Raw genomic sequence first — 16,718 nt, forward strand, 5'->3', positions numbered from 1 at the left:
AATTGCCTCCACTGATGTTTGCAAACCTGCCACCACTGCCACAGAGAAGTTGGCTTTCCTGCTAAGTTTAGTGGTCCGGCGGCTGGGCTAACCTTATGTGCTAAATTTCACAATGACAGAAGCTCTGCTAGCACATAGCCAGCAATATATTCACTTTCTTATTTACGGTAAATTTTGATTACTTGGTTTTCAAACAAAAACGCAATTGAAAATACAATATTCGATTTTTATTCAAAATTTTCTAATATTTTCACACCCCTAAATATAAGATGAAACCTGCAGAGTTTACATTACAAGAATAGAAATTCATGTATACTTAATGTCCATTGCCAATTTCAGATAGCTTTTTTTATTGCTGTCTATGAACCATATCATATCACCTTTCTTGTGGACTGCATTCCATTTAATATTTTCCATTTCTCTACCCACTTAACTGCTACCTTATAGTATACCGTACTGCTATAGTCATAATCTTAACAGTGACCCACATATAGACTAACCACTTCCCCAGTTCACAGTGCAACGTATGCAAGTCTCCGGAGCAGCAAAAGCACTTGCAGTGACGTGATTGGCCAAGGCTGTTTTGCAGCAGCTTTTTGGAGTGCATTCTGGAGCAGAAAAACAGGCTTTTGCAGCATCTAAAAGCATATTTCTAAGTGTAAAAATTGCCTTTCAGAGAAGCAAGGGAGTTTACAGAAGGAGGAAGCCCATTTTACCAGGAAGCAAGCACATTTTACCAGGAAACATTTAGCCCAACATAAAGTTGTGGTGCTGAAACATGCAAATGCCATACACAATGATGTAATGATCCCGGTGGTGTGGCGAAAATTAGATGAAGCTGGAATGACGATAGAACGATCACTACACCATCACGATGATAGTATAACTATCAACCTCTCCACTTTCTACTTTAGCTTTCGAGTTTGCACGAGGCTGTGTGCGAGAACGGCGGGCACCTCAGAAGTGCACATAAAGACAAAAATTTGGGGAACTTGGCCACGAAAGAATGTTAGGAGCAAGCAGTGCTCACTCGCTAAGCTAGACCAGCAGAAACCAGAAAACGAGCAGCAATGCAACGAAGAGACACAAGCTCAGTAGCACGCACGTGTTGGCCCCCTCACTTCAACTAAATTTTCAGCCATAGCATACCCACTTTACAAAACCACGTCAAAGTCACATCACAAAAAGGCTTCCCTGTATCAGTAGAACACTTTTCCATAAAACATTATTAAGACATCTGCATTCTCTCACCTCTTAGCTTAGAAAGCGCCATTTTAGCAATGGCCAGGCCTAGAGATCTAAAATTTCATTAAATTTTGAGGGTTTCCAATAGATGAAGCGCCAAAAGTGACGGCACACAAGAAGAAATACAGACAGGACAAGGCGCTTCCTGTCTGTATTTCTTCTTGTGTGCCGTCACTTTTGGCGCTTCATCTATTGAAAGCTATGCACCAACTAGCCCTACAACGTGTTTTACTGCAAATTTTGAGGGGCATGAAAAAAACTGGTTTCTTTCATTTTTTTTCCAGAAAAATATGAAAAATTGAAAAAAAAAATTTGATTCCATTTGAGTGCATGTGATGGGTGATGTTGCTTTTGATGGCAAGGCGTCTCGAATGTGATAGATTAGTTTTGTTTTTTAATGTAGCAGAAAACCTTATGGAGCAGCTTTGGAGGATATTAATGAAAATGTAGCAGGATTTGCCTTTTGGAGCAATTTGGAGCAGCAATTGCATCACTCCACGTAATGCAACATTTTTGCCACTAGCTTAGCATGTAAAATAAGCTAGCTTTAGAATGAACATTCATATCAAGGCTTAGAAGCGGCATGCCATCACCATCCTACACAAATTTTCTCAGCCACCATCTTGTGATGGCGATAGCGAGAACATTAGCTATCACAGTGGGCTCTTGCCAATGCCGCGGAATGTGGTTTCAGTTTCATATCGTGTTGTAACAAAGGGCCAACTGTTGGACCAATTTTCTTGAAAAAAAAAAAAGGTGCTCATTAGAATTGAGTAAATGCAACAATCATTCATTGTGAGCTGTCATCCCTTCAAAATCTGCCAAAGGCAGGGCAAAATTGGACTTTTTGGCAGAAGATAACACATGCAGAGCATTTTTCATACACTCACTCTTCCTTGGCAATGCTAAGACAGACTCTGCAGCCATTGGGGTCACAAGTAGGGCCATCATTTGGGTCAAGCACTTGTGTGCTAACCATTCAAGTTCAAATTATCTGGCAAGGCCCAACTTGAGGATTGAAATAAATACTTTGGTCCATTGAAATATAGAAGAGCCAATCACGACTTTCAGTTGGGATTGAATCAACCAAAAAATTTAGCTATCCAGAGTAGAATTAATTAAAGCCTTCTGTATACAAGTTTTTGTGAGAGCTATGCAAGCAGTTATAATGTCAACGGTACCACCCCCACATTCAGTAATGCTGGAACAATCACCACTGGCACAGCCTCTTAGGCCAGTGCCTAGGCGTAACCGGACAGGCAATGCTTCCTTTCTTGCACGATCGGGATATATTATGGACCAAACTGAGCACTAGCATGTCTTTTTTTCAAACCATACTGCAAAAAGTGCAACAACTTCAGCCTAGCCTGACCTAAGAGCACGTTTACGCTATTTATTTATTTATTTATTAGTTACCTGCATCGCCCTGTAGGGCATTACAGCAGGGCCATAAAATTAGATTTCTGCCGATGAAATTTAGATTTAAAAAATACTCACCTGCAAGGGACATCGCAAAGAATTCTGTCGTATTTTAAAACCTCTTGGGATCCATCCTAAAAAGAAAGAACACGCAAAGAAGCCACTGAATGCAAGGTACCATGAAAAACAAGCACTCAGACATCAAACAAAGGATATTTTAAATTGTATACCACGAATAACATAGGGTTCGTACAGAACATTTGACTCAAACTTCATGGATAATTATAGGATTTGAAGGATGCCATAAGCCAAATTAAAGGAAGGGGGAACAAACCTTGACCACACACAGAGTACACTAAAAATGATGTACTTCCTTCTTTGTTGCACTTTCCTTCAGCTAAGGAGCTGCTGAGTTGGACACGCACTTCAAGCTCTTCAGGTCGTTTTTCTAAGTTGACTTTTGATCTTATACACCCTTGGCATGAGAAGGGGACACGAGGCAAGGAGTGGATGGCACATGAGTCAAGGGGAGCCAGTAGCATCAGCAACCTGGCCAAGAGCCTGTCAGCACAATGCTGACAATATGCTGCTCTCCAATATTTTTTATTTTTTGTTTATTCAGTACCTGCATCCCCAATATGGCATTACAGCAGGGGGAATTTCATTCGAAATACAATAGTCTGTATAAGGGTATTTATACACTCAAAGCAGTGTAAAAAGCATCAACAGGGGCCGTATTCTGTAGCGGTTCGTTTTGGAACCGGTTCGGTCTGGCTGTTGCCATTGGTCGGCACTTCGTTGTCGTCATCCCTGGTGGGCGGGACGACAAATTTTGTTGACGTCACACAGGTTGTCAATCATCTGGAAAGGAACCGGTTCCGTGCTATGAGAGGAACCGCGGAAAAGTAGTTCGCTCGAGGGTCGCGCGCGGTGGTGAGCATGATGTCGAGGGTTGCTAGGGCAACCGTGGCTGCCGGCTAGTCTCGCGCCAGCTGACGAGCCGGCACCTAGACGAGACGAGACAGAGACGGCAATGGCGGCTCCTTTGGTTGTGCTGCTGGCGAGCGCCGAAAGACAACGACGCGACGAAAGGCAATGACGCGACGCGTCCGGCATGGCCAAAGAAGAGTTTCGAAGGCATTTTAGGCTCTCCAAAAACATAGTGCGACATCTTTGCAATGAGCTGGAAGAACATCTCGGACCTCAAAGATTTATTGGTGTCGACACTACGATGAAAGTGCTGTGTGCACTGCGGTTTTCCGCCACCGGGAGCTTTCAACAGAGCGTCGGGAATGAAGCGATTACACTGTCGCAGCCTTCAGTCAGCCGGATCATTACAGCCGTCGCCAAGGCCATTACGGTTGTGGGCAAAGAAAAAGGACGGATTAGATTCCCATCCATGGCGCAACAGAAAGCCGCCGTCAGCTGATGGCCGAACACACACGATGCCTAGGTAGGGGTGCTCCTCGACAAATGAAACGAGTATTTCGCGCTGCCTCGCTGAAACACCAGGACCCAGCCGCCTGTCCTTGTGCGACGACATCGTTTCGGTTTCGGCGCGTGAACAAGTCCGAAACGTAAACAAAGCGAGGCAAGTTGTTTGCATAACGTATGGCACACCACCTAGCGACTAAATAAGAAAACAACACAAATAAAATTACAACTCCCAGTAGCCGTCTGCGCCGCAAGCTCACATTTATTACTGAAAATTATATTTGTAAGTGTTCTATACAAACCAATGTTTTTTTATCAAACCAGCAACATCCTTCAATTGCTATACCGTCCCCCAAGTACAAACAAAAATGATGACGTGATCTTCCAGCAGACCACCGCTCGTTGATTGGTTCCCCTCACACCGCCCCGTTCCACTCTTTCTCCGAGTGACATAATCCAGACGTAACAACCAGACCGAACCGGTTCCAAAGCGAACCGCTACAGAATACCGCCCCAGATGTAATTAACACAACATCAGACAGAAGATTCCAGGTGCGTGCTGTCTGGACACAAAAATAATAACCGCAAAACATCACCTTTAAAAGCAAGTTTCTCGACTTTCAAAGGGTGATCCTTTCTTAGGGATACATATGAAGGCAGTGTCATTTATTTCTCTTGACTAATGCCGGTATGGGAATTACATATGCCATAAAATAATTTCAATCGCAGGTTTCTCTTGCGAGTCTTTAGGTCTGACCATTGATGAGTATGTTCAGCCTCTGCCATGCTGAACTTTCTGTCATAGTTTCCTAGGACAAATCTGGCAGCCCTGGTTTGTATTTTTTCGAATGTTAATTAATTCTGAGGTGTAAGAGCCCCAACATACACATGCGTATTCAAGCGTTGATCATATATATTTGAAATACAATTGTTGTTTCAGACCTTTGGGTAGGGGACAAAAATTCCGCCTAAAAAAACCGAGCACCAACGTGACTTTATTTGTTAAATAATTTATCTGCCTAGTACATCGCAAGTCACAGGCGAAAAACACCTAAGTATTTTAATTCCTTTGCAGTAACTAAACTAGCCTCATGGAATCGATATGTGTGCTCTTGGTAGGAGTGCTTCCTTGTAAAGGTGACATGCATACATTTGCTCACATTTAGCGACATTTTCCAATGTCCAAATCATTCTGCAAAGCTACGTAGTCACTATGATCGTTAATGACTCTGTATAAGATACAGTCATCGACAAACATTCGAAACGATGACATGTTATCCGTAATGTCATTAATTAACAGTAGGAATAAGAGCGGCTGCAGTACTGATCCCTGGGGTACCCCAGAAGCGACTGGGGCGTTTACCAAAGAAAAACCATCCAGAACAACAGACTGCTGCCGCAAAGAGAGGTATTCAGCAATCCATTTAAGCAAATCTTCATCCAGAATATAAGCTCCAAGCTTTGGTATAAGTAAGCCATGCACAACAACATCGAAAGCTTTTACCGTAATTTTACCGTAATATTTTTTGGGTGACCGTAAAGTGAGAAAAAAATATTTTGCGTTGGCATATATGTACCCTTTATTCATGAATAACAACAATAAAAAAAGGAAATAAACTTGCAAGAATTAAACATTTGATGCATTGTTATAGTTAAAGGCTTACAATATGCGCACACGAGGATATTTCGCAAGTCTAAAATGTTCCTGTTCTTACACTAATATTCACATCCATAGCGTAATCGAGCTGCGTAGGTGAGCGCACGCAAGAAAACTGTGTGGGTGTCTGCCTGTCAAAAAAGCAAAACGTGTGACAAACTTCCACTGATCTTCATCTTATCACCAACTAGACGCAATTAGATATCGCGAGTCCCCCCCCCCCCCAAAGAAAGAAAAGGAAACGCATGCACGACAGCATCCTTCCTATGCTCACCCCTGTGAGCACTAAACGAGCGAGAAACAGGCAGCCGCCCTTTGAGTGATTAGTAACGAGATAGCCAGCAGTTTTGCGAGTGCCAAGAAGCCGAAACTGCCCACGGAACAAAACTCAAACCGCCGCCCGCCCACCCGCCTGCACACCAATGTGCGCTCTAGTACATAGACGCGCCAGAGCAAACTAGCTCTAAAACAAACCACGCAACGAAAACCGAAAGAGGGAGGCACGAGAAAAAAAAATTCCCTGTATTCCCACGTAGTGGCAGGACATGCCAGGAAAGAAAAAATTAGGAAATTAGCGCGCTTTTTAAACATACAGACGGCACCGTAAATATATGGCATCAACCATTTTGGACTTGTTCGCGGCACCGTATATTTACGTCATTGACCCTGAAAGGGTTAATGACAACGCTCTGTAGTTCTGAACGTTGCGTGGCACACTTTTATGAACAGGCACTACTACATGTGCCAACTTCGAGGCACAGAGTAAAGCAGAATGGTTTAAAGAATATTGAAATAACCAACAAAGATACAAACTTAACACCCCTGAACAGCGCTTGAGAATTGCAGCCGGGATATCACCAGGACTGCTGGCTTTGCTCTCTTTTATATCATTTAGCAATCGATGAGCCCCCATTAACAAAAAGGACACCGCGGGCACGCGATCTACTTGAATTGGATGCAAAACTTCAATATCTAGCCTACTTGTAGGAGCAAACACAGACGAAAAGTAATGAGCAAAACTATCTACTTTGGATTCATCTTTGTCAATAATGGTTCCATTGTATTGTAAGGCAGGGATGGTGCTATCATCTCTGCCATTTCGCCAGACGTACTTCCAGAACTCTTCCCGGTCCATTGCTAACTTTTGCCCGAGGTTGGAAAAGTAAGCCTTCTTTGCCCAATCCTTAATGTGTTTAGAATTACTTTTTATTTCACTGAGCAGAGCGAAATGAGAGGGCAATTTATTTCTCTTGTACTTAGTATATACCCGTTTATGACGGCGAACCAGGGAACGTAACGGAGCGTTGAACCACTGTTTATCCTGGGCGCACTTACTTGACAGGACCCGACATGGCACAAACACTTCGCGTAGGTGGTACTGTATAGCTTTTCTTTTAGTAAGTTCCACAATTCCTCAATGCTCATTTCTTCAGCAAGCGTATTAAATGTTGGGAAGTAGGCTTCTAATGTCGAAATGATTGCCTCGTAGCTCACTTAGAACATAGATCGATCTTGGCGGTTTCCTTGGGACAACCACATTTTCAAAGAGAACGTCAGCTACCACAATTTTATGATCACTAATTCCGGGCAAAACATGCACATATGACACAACGATCAGTGTATATTGCATAGCAACAAGTCGAGAACATGAACTGTACCGTCCCCACGTGAAGCATCGCAAACATGCTATTCAAGTGTGAAGTGGTCCAACATGTAAAAAAATTCAGAGAACATGCTCCCACTGGCCGAATCTCTAGAGTTGTTGGACGACCAGTCAATCTCAGGCAGATTAAAATCACCCCGAAGAATAACGTGATCTCGTAAGGATTTCAGGATTTCAAGGTAATCATACAAATGCTCAAGGGGCTCAGAGGTCGTACCAGGCGGGCGATAGAACGAGCCGATTACAAGCCCCTTTCCATTCTCCAAACTGTTAGGATCAGCCTGCAGCTATTTCAGCCCACTGCACATGTTCCGATCCAACCAAGACGGTGGTGCACTCCAAAGAACTGCGGATAACCGGCAGCCACGTGGCAAGGGGTCAGCTCAGGAGAGTTCTTGAGGGGAGGTAATTGCCGGAACCTTCCCATGCGCTTTTCGAGACAACAGAGAATGTGCTACCTGGGCGCGCCACCCAGGACGGCTCCGAGTTCGACGAAGCAGGCTTTGTGCACAACACGACAACGCCGCCCTGTTCTGCTATGAGTGGGGGAGTTGCCGCGGAAACGCCGACGAGGGCTCCTTCCCACGCGCCGACCAAGACGCAAGATAATGTGCTACCCGGGCGCGCTACCCGGGACGGCTCAGAGTTCTGCAAAGCCTTTCTGACGTCGGCTCTGGACCACTGCACCTATGTGTATGTGTGTGTGCGTGTGTGTGAGCCCTCCTCCTCCTCCAAGTCGAGAGCCCGCCTCCTCCAAAAGGGCGGGTCATCTACAATGACGTCGAACAATGACGTCGAGCGGAGTGCTTATAAGCAGCGATTGTCGGCTGCTAGAGTGTGCTTGTTGTCGTGCTCGAAATGTACTCGTGAGCTGTGTGCTCGTAAGCTGTTTGCTGTATGCTCGTCTCGCGGGCTCCATTTGGGAGTCACGCTAGACTGTCGATGTATCTCATGTTCAACTGTAAATAACATGTAAATAAATCCTGCTGTCCTAAGTCCCGATGAAGAGTCAAGCTCCTTCCTACAGCTACGACTGCCAAATCTTACATCTGAATGGCAGTGGTGAGATCGGCCTACAGCTCGAACATCGTCCGACAACTCTAACAAATGGTGGCAGCAGCGAGATCGTCCGACGAATCTTACAAAACGCAATCAACAAAAAACCGCTTCACACTCGGTATCAGGAAATTCCAGTGGCACACATTATATTGGAATGAATAAGTATAAGCACACCACCACCGTGAGCATTACGATGGCGTCGAAAGCACTGATATCCTTCAGGAATCACCTTGGCATTTGAAATACTTGGGTCAAGCGATGAAAGAAGAAAATGGAAGTTATAAATTTTATTTTTTATGCTCGAGAAGTTTATGAGTAAAGCACTAATTGGCCATTTGACATCAAGTGCATCGTGAGGTCATATCTGAATGATGTTTTAGTCGTGATGTCCCGCTGCAGCATCCTCCCCCCCAAATGCAGTGGGTCATATTTCAGTTTAGCCTTTGTGTCCTGTTGGGCATATTGCTTAACGTATGTTAACATTTTGCGCTTTTTTTTTTTGGACGGTGCGTGTGAATCTTTGGATATGCCGAGTCCTGTCCCTTTCAGCATGTGCACCCTTGTAACAACTGATTGGCGTTCCCTGAATGAAGAGAACTGAAAAAGCACAGGGCGTTTCTTTTTGGAGCAGAACGTGCCTATATGATGGGTGCGTCATGCCCACAGAAGAGAAACTAAGAAATTTGTTACACAGATTGGCAATTAATTCCTCCGATTTCACTGCCATCTCGTCACTATACGGGTCGGTCAGGCCGTAAAAAACCTGATTGTTTTGTCTGTCTCTCTTTTCTAGATCATCAATCTTCTTTACAATACTTGACAATGCGGTACGGTCCTGAAGTTGCTGAACTTCAAACAGTATTCAGACAAGCGTGCATTGCATCAATGTTTTCAAAGTTGCTTTCAAGCGACGGAAGCTGCGCTTTCAAATCAGTTACCTTGAAATTGAGCCAAGTTTGTTTTCCTTCAATTGATGTCAACTTCGCCAATATGGCAGCTTGACCACTGAGCATTTGAATTTAGGAATAAATCACAGGAACTCTGAACGGGTTTCCTTTACCGCCTGCAAGGCGAGGCCAGCAATGCTGTGAAGTACAGTAGAACCTCGTCCATATGTTTTCGGAAAAAACGTGAGGAAGAACGTACGAACTGGGAAAACGTACAATCCAAAGTAACTAAAAGAACTGACAGACTCAACTGTAGCTGACACCTACATAAAGAGACGCGCTGTGCGAATCGGTGCAGTACAAGGTACGAGACACCCATGCGCGTCGAGATGGTGATGCTTCGACGGCCCAAGACACATTTTGTACTTTTTCTATTGTGTAATGTTTTGAGACAACGACAGGAAACCAAAACGAAATCGAGCTGGTGAGCAATGCTGGATGCCATTGGAGTGAAATGTGACGCTCACATCACATGGCCTGCAGCAGGGAATGGCAGCATGTTTAGAGTATCGCCTAATAAAAGTGTGCAATACGCTTCCAACGGCACTATGCCCTGCGTGCTGTAAAACAGATAGGTGAAGATGCTTATTGCAATAGGGAAAGCGACGATAGCTGTAAAGGTGGCATGTGGCTACCTGGGAGATTTGCTGGTACCGAAATAAGAAACCGAGTGAGCACCGGCGTTATCACGTCAGATGGGTAGGCGAGTATCGCGGGGAAACTGATGCAGCGGGAGGCTACTTTTCCTGATCGCGCACACCTTGCACCTTTTCTTGTGTACCTGGGATCTAGTGGCCGGAAAACATACTACCATATTTATTCAAACCTAGGCCGACGTTTTTTTCGAATAATCATATGCTAAACTCTAGTGTCAGCTCAGATTTGAGGATGTTAAAGGAATGCACAGGTTGCAATTTAAGGTGATAAATATGGTGCAAAGCTAGCGTCATCTAGAAAAGTCAGTATCGCAGCCTCTATTAGTCGCGTCAGTAGCCTACTGAAGTACACGAGCGACATTGCTATTTTGACCTGTGTCATATCGGCGTGCGGGGTGGTGTTATTGTAATGACATTGAACAGGTGATGTCACTATAGTGCTGGTTTCAAATGAAAAGTTATGCTAGCTGCAGAGGCATCGTCAAACCTTCAAGCCGGGCGAGACTTCAGCATCTATGAGAAAAGCATCCCGTTGTTGGAGGGGGGCAACGGGGGACGCTTTTTGCGTGTGCCGCAACGAGGAGATGACAGTGATAAGGAAAATAAGCGGGCAATAACAGAGAGGAGTTCACTGAGGTTGCGCTGCGTTTCGATGGATGCGAGCCGTGCCAAACTGTCTGCACATGCATGGGCACGCGAACGCAAGCTTGCGCGCGTCCGTAAGCGTGCGTGTGGTCTGGGCTATAGACGAGGCAAGAAGCGATGGTAACGTAGAATGAACTCAGCATGTTCATATTAAATAAATGCTGTTTGCATTTTGTGAACGCTGTCCTCACTTTTTTTTAGGCCTACATTAGAGGTAAGTTTTTTTTATTTTTCTGGCTTCGGAAATTCGGGGGTCGGCTTAGAATCGGGGCCGGCCTAGATTCGAGTAAATATGGTATGCGATCACAGTCCGCAGCAGGAAACGGCAGCGTGTTTGGATTATCGTCTATTAAAAACGTGCAGTATGCTTCCAACAGCACTATGCCCCACGCGCTGTAAAACAGATAGGTGAAGATGCTTATTGCAATAGGGTTGGTGGCGATAGCTGTGAAGGTGGCGTGCAGCGACCCAGGAGGAGGTTTGCTGGTACCAAAATAAGAAACTGTGTGCATGCTGTCGTCTCCACGTGATATGGACAGGCAAGTATTGCAGTGAAGCAGCCACAGCAGGAGGCTACTGTTGTCGATCGCATGCGCCTCACGCATTTTCTTGTTTACATACAACCTAGCTGCCGGGAAACGTATCATACGATCACAGTTTAGCAATGCACTGAACGTTGGTGCCAAAATATCATGCTTTCCAGGAACGTATGAACTGGTAAAAAATAAGCATAACACAATTCAGTCCTTTTTTTATGTTCATGATCGCAAACACTGGCGCCGGGAAATTGTACGTAATGGGACCGGATCATCCAAGGTTTTACTGTACTGTCAAAAGAGAGACAGAGAGAGAGAGAGAATAAACTATATTCAGAACAACACGCAAGCAAAATGAGCATGGCTAGCTTCTCTGCTCTGCAGTTGGTGGTCCTTTCAGTCCAGTGGCCTTAGCTGCCTTTGCTCAGTCGACTAGTTCGAGCTGGTCCAAGGAGTTGGAGCTGGACAGCATTGCTTCCCATTGCCATGTGGTAGGACCCGCCGTGGTTGCTCAGTGGCTATGGTGTTGGGCTGCTGAGCACGAGGTCGCGGGATCGAATCCCGGCCACGGCGGCCGCATTTCGATGGGGGCGAAATGCGAAAACACCTGTGTGCTTAGATTTAGGTGCACGTTAAAGAACCCCAGGTGGTCAAAATTTCCGGAGTCCTCCACTACGGCGTGCCTCATAATCAGAAAGTGGTTTTGTCACGTAAAACCCCAAATATTATTATTATGTGGATGCGAGCACACAAATACATTTTGCAACTGCCACGTACCCAGACCAACCAAACATGAAATGCCACAGATATACCAGAGTTACCACATAGAACCTGCATGAAGATTTCTGCGCAACAAAACTGCATCTTACATGCAGACGAAATGTTGCTTGCACAAAATTGGTTTAGTTTGTGCATAGAAATGTCGCATGTCACTCACAATGTGCCTTGCGCACACATATCGAAGCACTTGACATTGCAGAATGGTCTTTAAAATATTGAGCCCAATGCTAACCCTAAAAGCCTGTGTTGCTTGCCTTGTCCAGTCGCGAGACCGTGGTGTGCCTCGCAGGCATTGAAGTGCTTGATGTGTGTTTTTATTCAGGATAAGATAGAAATTGACGCAGCAGGGAAGAAACCAGCCTCTGTGGCTTTGTGCCGTGCTGCCGTCAGTGCACTTGTACTGAGAATCACATGTGACTGTGCTTGGACGCGCGTCTGTTACAATGCGCAGTTTAAACAGCCAACCATCATACATTAGCAAATCAGTCAACCAGGAAGAAGCTGTTAGATTTAAATGTGACTTTCAGCCTGCAGATCATTAAAATCCACATGAGAACAGTCTTGGAGCACAAAGTAAACATGTTCAGCATGGACTGCGGGCCTGTGAATTGCACAGTGATGAGTCATGCACACTGCTGCCACAATGTCATTCCGCGTAGCGCGGATGTGGCATGAGGGGGTTTCGTTAAATCAAAACTGTAACGTAAAGATTTGCTCAAGTGTGCATTTGGTTTGGCCACCCGCAGAACCTTAAAGCTTTTTCACAAAAAGAAATGCCACGTGCTGTCTCACGCAATTACTTGCCTCTTTGGAAAGATACATGTTTGGCATGGCAGCTGCATCATGATTAGTAACAAGGCAGCAGGTGGAGTGTAGCCGCTTAGCTTGATGCACCAGCATGTAACAGCGCTTGTTGTCCACATCATTGGCCACCACAACGCCTTCTGGGATCGTGTTCACATGCCCATGCAGCATCTCCATCACCTGAGCTGTTTTGGAGCCAGGAGCAGCACACATGTCCAGAACCTGCGCAATGCAATCCATTTTCACTGCTGTGCAACAAGTGCAAAAAACTTCACACAAAATCTTGGCAGTGAAACTGAACGTTCCTAATCATGCTTCCACAAACATGTCCACACTTTCCTGAAGTATGCAGCACAACTACACATAGGTGACATAAGAGAACAATGAGATACACAGCACAAACTACCAAGACACCTGATAACAGCTAGATAAATTTTGGATTGATAGGGCTCGACGTTCGACAGGGGCCTAGAGACAAGACACCGTAGCAGAGGGTATTTATTATGATCAGCCCGCAGGAAGACCACTGAAAAAACTGAAAGCGCTGGAAAAGCACTGTTTTTTCGATCCTTGCAATTTTGCTCTTGCAAACTGATCATCAAGAATACCTTCTAGCTCACCAAATTTGCAATACTTTTGCATAGAGGATGGCTCTAGGCTGACCATCTGAGGTCCTTTAATGTGTACCTAATGCTTGGTATGTAAACATTTTTGGATTCCTGCCCTATTGGCGGTGCAGCCACCGTGGCTGAAAATGGGGCATGCAACCTTTTGCTCACCAACTGAACGCCACAGTCACTGCACCGCCGCAGCAGCTCGGAAAGCGCCAGCAAGAAACAAAGATTGGCAAAAGAATAAATGTCCTAAAAGTTTTCACCCTGCACCATTAATCTTTTGTGTTGGTGATGCTGACTCTCCTATGAAAACAGAGATCAGTAAAATATGCTAGCAGTGAGAGTAAGGCTCTCAGCTGCAACATTAAGACATTGCAGTAGACTTCTGTTAATTCGACTCGAGTTAATTCAATTTCTTGGTCAATTCAATCAAGGCCGAAGGTCCCGGCAAGTGCCCATGCATTTCTATGGGGCCGAACTTTTGTTATTTTGATCATAAATTTGGCATTAACCATTTAATTAGAACTTGACCAGTCAGCATGCACATGCTTGACCCCTATGATGACCCAAGTAGCGACCCCTTTAGTGACAGCGTCTATCTCAGTGGAGCTTAGACAGTGAATGCTTTCACAATGTTTGATTACGGTATTTACTTGATTCTAACATGCGCCTTTTCTGTCTTTTGTTTTCAGTAAAATTGGGCCCAAATAGCCTGCACGACGCAATCAAACATAATACCAAAACAGCCATTGCAGCATTTGTATGCTTTACTGCATAATATAGGTAGATTGCAGAAATGAAGCTGTCTTCAGAAAACAGTCCGCCATTGTATAACACATGTTGGACCCCCCCCTCTTTTGCTAAAAAATCACGTTCGATTTTTACTTTGTTTACAAGCTTTAATGTCATTGCTATGTTCGTTTTCCACTTTGAACACACAGAAAGTGTTTGATTCGGGGGCATGTTAGAGTCGGGAAAATAATACCAAATGAATCAGTGTGTGTTTTGCTGTTTTTTTCTGCATCTTGTTTAATTCAACCTACCAGATAATGCTATCAATCTTGTGTATCCAATCATGGTCAAATTAACGGAAGAACACTGCACTAGGTTTGTTTTCAAAGTGTGTCTTGGAGGAAGCTTGACCCCTTTCTGTTGCCTGCCAAATACACCAGTAAAATCTGTTGTGTGCTGGCATGCAGTACACAGTGCAAATAAGCTGCATATAGCCTGGCATACGAGAGTGGCGACTGTAGGTCAATGGCCTCTTCCAATTTTCTTCCACAAGGTGGCACTGTAGCTGTGCCGTGGCCAATGTGTAGCTTAGAGGCATGTACCACAGATTTTCCTAGCAGGGGCAGCACTTATGCAACTGACAGTAATCTACAAGTATTCATCAGCTTACTATTATTGACAGCAGACAAGGCAAGCTTACAGCTAAGGGATAAAGAAAGCTTTATTTTACAGGCTTCAAACATCCAAAGGAGAGCAACACTTCCCAAACACTCCTATGCCGGTGCAATAAAGCCATAAATTGAGGCACAGTGCAAGAGAGACAAGAGAGAGAGAGAAAAAAAAAAGTAACTGCGAGCTACGGATTGTGGTTGCCCATGCAGAAAAACTGCACTTACCGACAGGAACGGGAATTGAAAATAATTGATGAGATGCTGTTCAAATACAACATGTCTGACCATAACTGAGAACTCATTCTGGCTTTCATAACTTAGAACACTGCACCACAGATTACTACAGGCTTTTGGTCATTCTTCCTCTTGTAGGCTACCAACATTTGACTACACCTGACACCATTCTTCCATAAATGCCAGGCACATATGAGTGTACAGCAATCTGTTAAGCTGCCCATTATGCCGAGGAATGCTGTAAGCTTGGCCACTCCTTCACGGCCATCAGCAAATGGCAGTCAAAACCTTGTGCTGATGGTGACCCATGCTTTATTGCTTTCACCCAAACTCTCTGACATGGCTTTGGGTTCCAGCCGTTCCAACCAGCCTTTCAACAAAACTTTTGTTTTAATACCCAAAGACCCTACAGTGATGTTGCGCAGACATTGCCTGTGAATTATGCCATTAAGCACATTACAGTGTACGAACCAATGCTGCGGCAGTTGTTGAACAGTCCACTTGCAACATACACAACCCTACCATGACCAGCTCGATCTGTCTTCCTCTTGAGTCGCCAGGATGGCTCTTTTTCCACTAAGAGGTGATTACCGCCAATATGGATGCTGTGTGCCACCACCACATCGCCAAACCTATGACGGGCGCAGAGTTCGCGGCGTTTGAGCCTTGACTGCTCTGTCGAAACGCTGCTATGCCCAGTTATTCACTTGCCTAAAAAACACGGCTCTTGGATTACCATGGACAACCCAGGTTTTTTAATGTGACACTAAATAGGAATATTAAGCTAAGCTATGTTATTTAATTATGTTTTCAGAATGCCGAGGAGCTCACTCCAAACATAAACAGATGCTTGGCAAGCCAGGAAAGAGGCAAAGCCAAAGATAGACGGTGCCTTCCTTGAAGTTCCAGCACCATCCAATCGTAATCTCATAGATTTTGAGTGTCCCCTTTGGTTTAGTTACAGTAGAACCCTGTGTATATGTTTCTTAAGGGACCACGGAAAAGGAATGCATAATCCGGGAAAATATAACATCCAATAACGCTTGCGGAAATGCCACAGATGAGGCAAAAAAGCTACTCTCACACAAAACTTTATTTTAGGTTGAATAGAAACCCAACAAACTACTGAAAACCTGCTAAATAACGCCTGCTATCACTGCTTGGCAGTTAGATTGAACATTAACCTTTAAAGGCAAGATATAAAAACACCTGAAGAAATTCTTTATTTTTCATCAAAGTGTGCATATTACACTGAAAATAAGAATGTTCAATAAAAGGAAAGAAATGTACTGTGGAAACTTTTTCAACGATAGGTTTGTTGCCTGTGGACAACACCCGGCTGAACACAGAAAGCAAGCTTCACCTCAAGCCACCTATGGCTTTGTATGGAACTTGCACAGACTATTCTCATCGGATGTGAAACAGAGGTGCACAATGCATTTCCTCTGCATTACTTGTGTGATATACTACTACAGCTGGGGACTTTGCACCTGTTTTTCACCACTGACCGTGCCTTTAAAGAAAGCGAGTCCTGCACAAAACTTCTTCCTCGTCTGTTCCTGCTCTAATCCAGCAAATTACTTTCGCTGCCCATCACTAAGTGTTGGCCAAAGGCATTTAGC

The 16,718-nt window shown here is 44.5% G+C and overlaps 1 protein-coding gene across 6 annotated transcripts in view; it reads right to left on the bottom strand.

Moving 5' to 3' along the window:
* Nsun2 (tRNA (cytosine(34)-C(5))-methyltransferase Nsun2) overlaps positions 1-16,718 on the bottom strand; it is a 159,228-nt gene that overhangs the window by 126,020 nt on the left and 16,490 nt on the right. For all 6 annotated transcript variants that reach the window (XM_070530707.1, XM_065433505.1, XM_065433501.2 and 3 more), the window contains 2 exons: positions 12,846-13,067; positions 2,743-2,798 (listed from right to left, as the gene is read on the bottom strand). In XM_070530707.1, the coding sequence (XP_070386808.1) occupies positions 2,743-2,798; positions 12,846-13,067 (278 nt within the window). The remainder of the gene's footprint in view (positions 1-2,742; positions 2,799-12,845; positions 13,068-16,718) is intronic.

Source organism: Dermacentor albipictus, chromosome 1 (genome assembly GCF_038994185.2).
Source record: "Dermacentor albipictus isolate Rhodes 1998 colony chromosome 1, USDA_Dalb.pri_finalv2, whole genome shotgun sequence".
NCBI classification, from domain to species: domain Eukaryota; kingdom Metazoa; phylum Arthropoda; class Arachnida; order Ixodida; family Ixodidae; genus Dermacentor; species Dermacentor albipictus.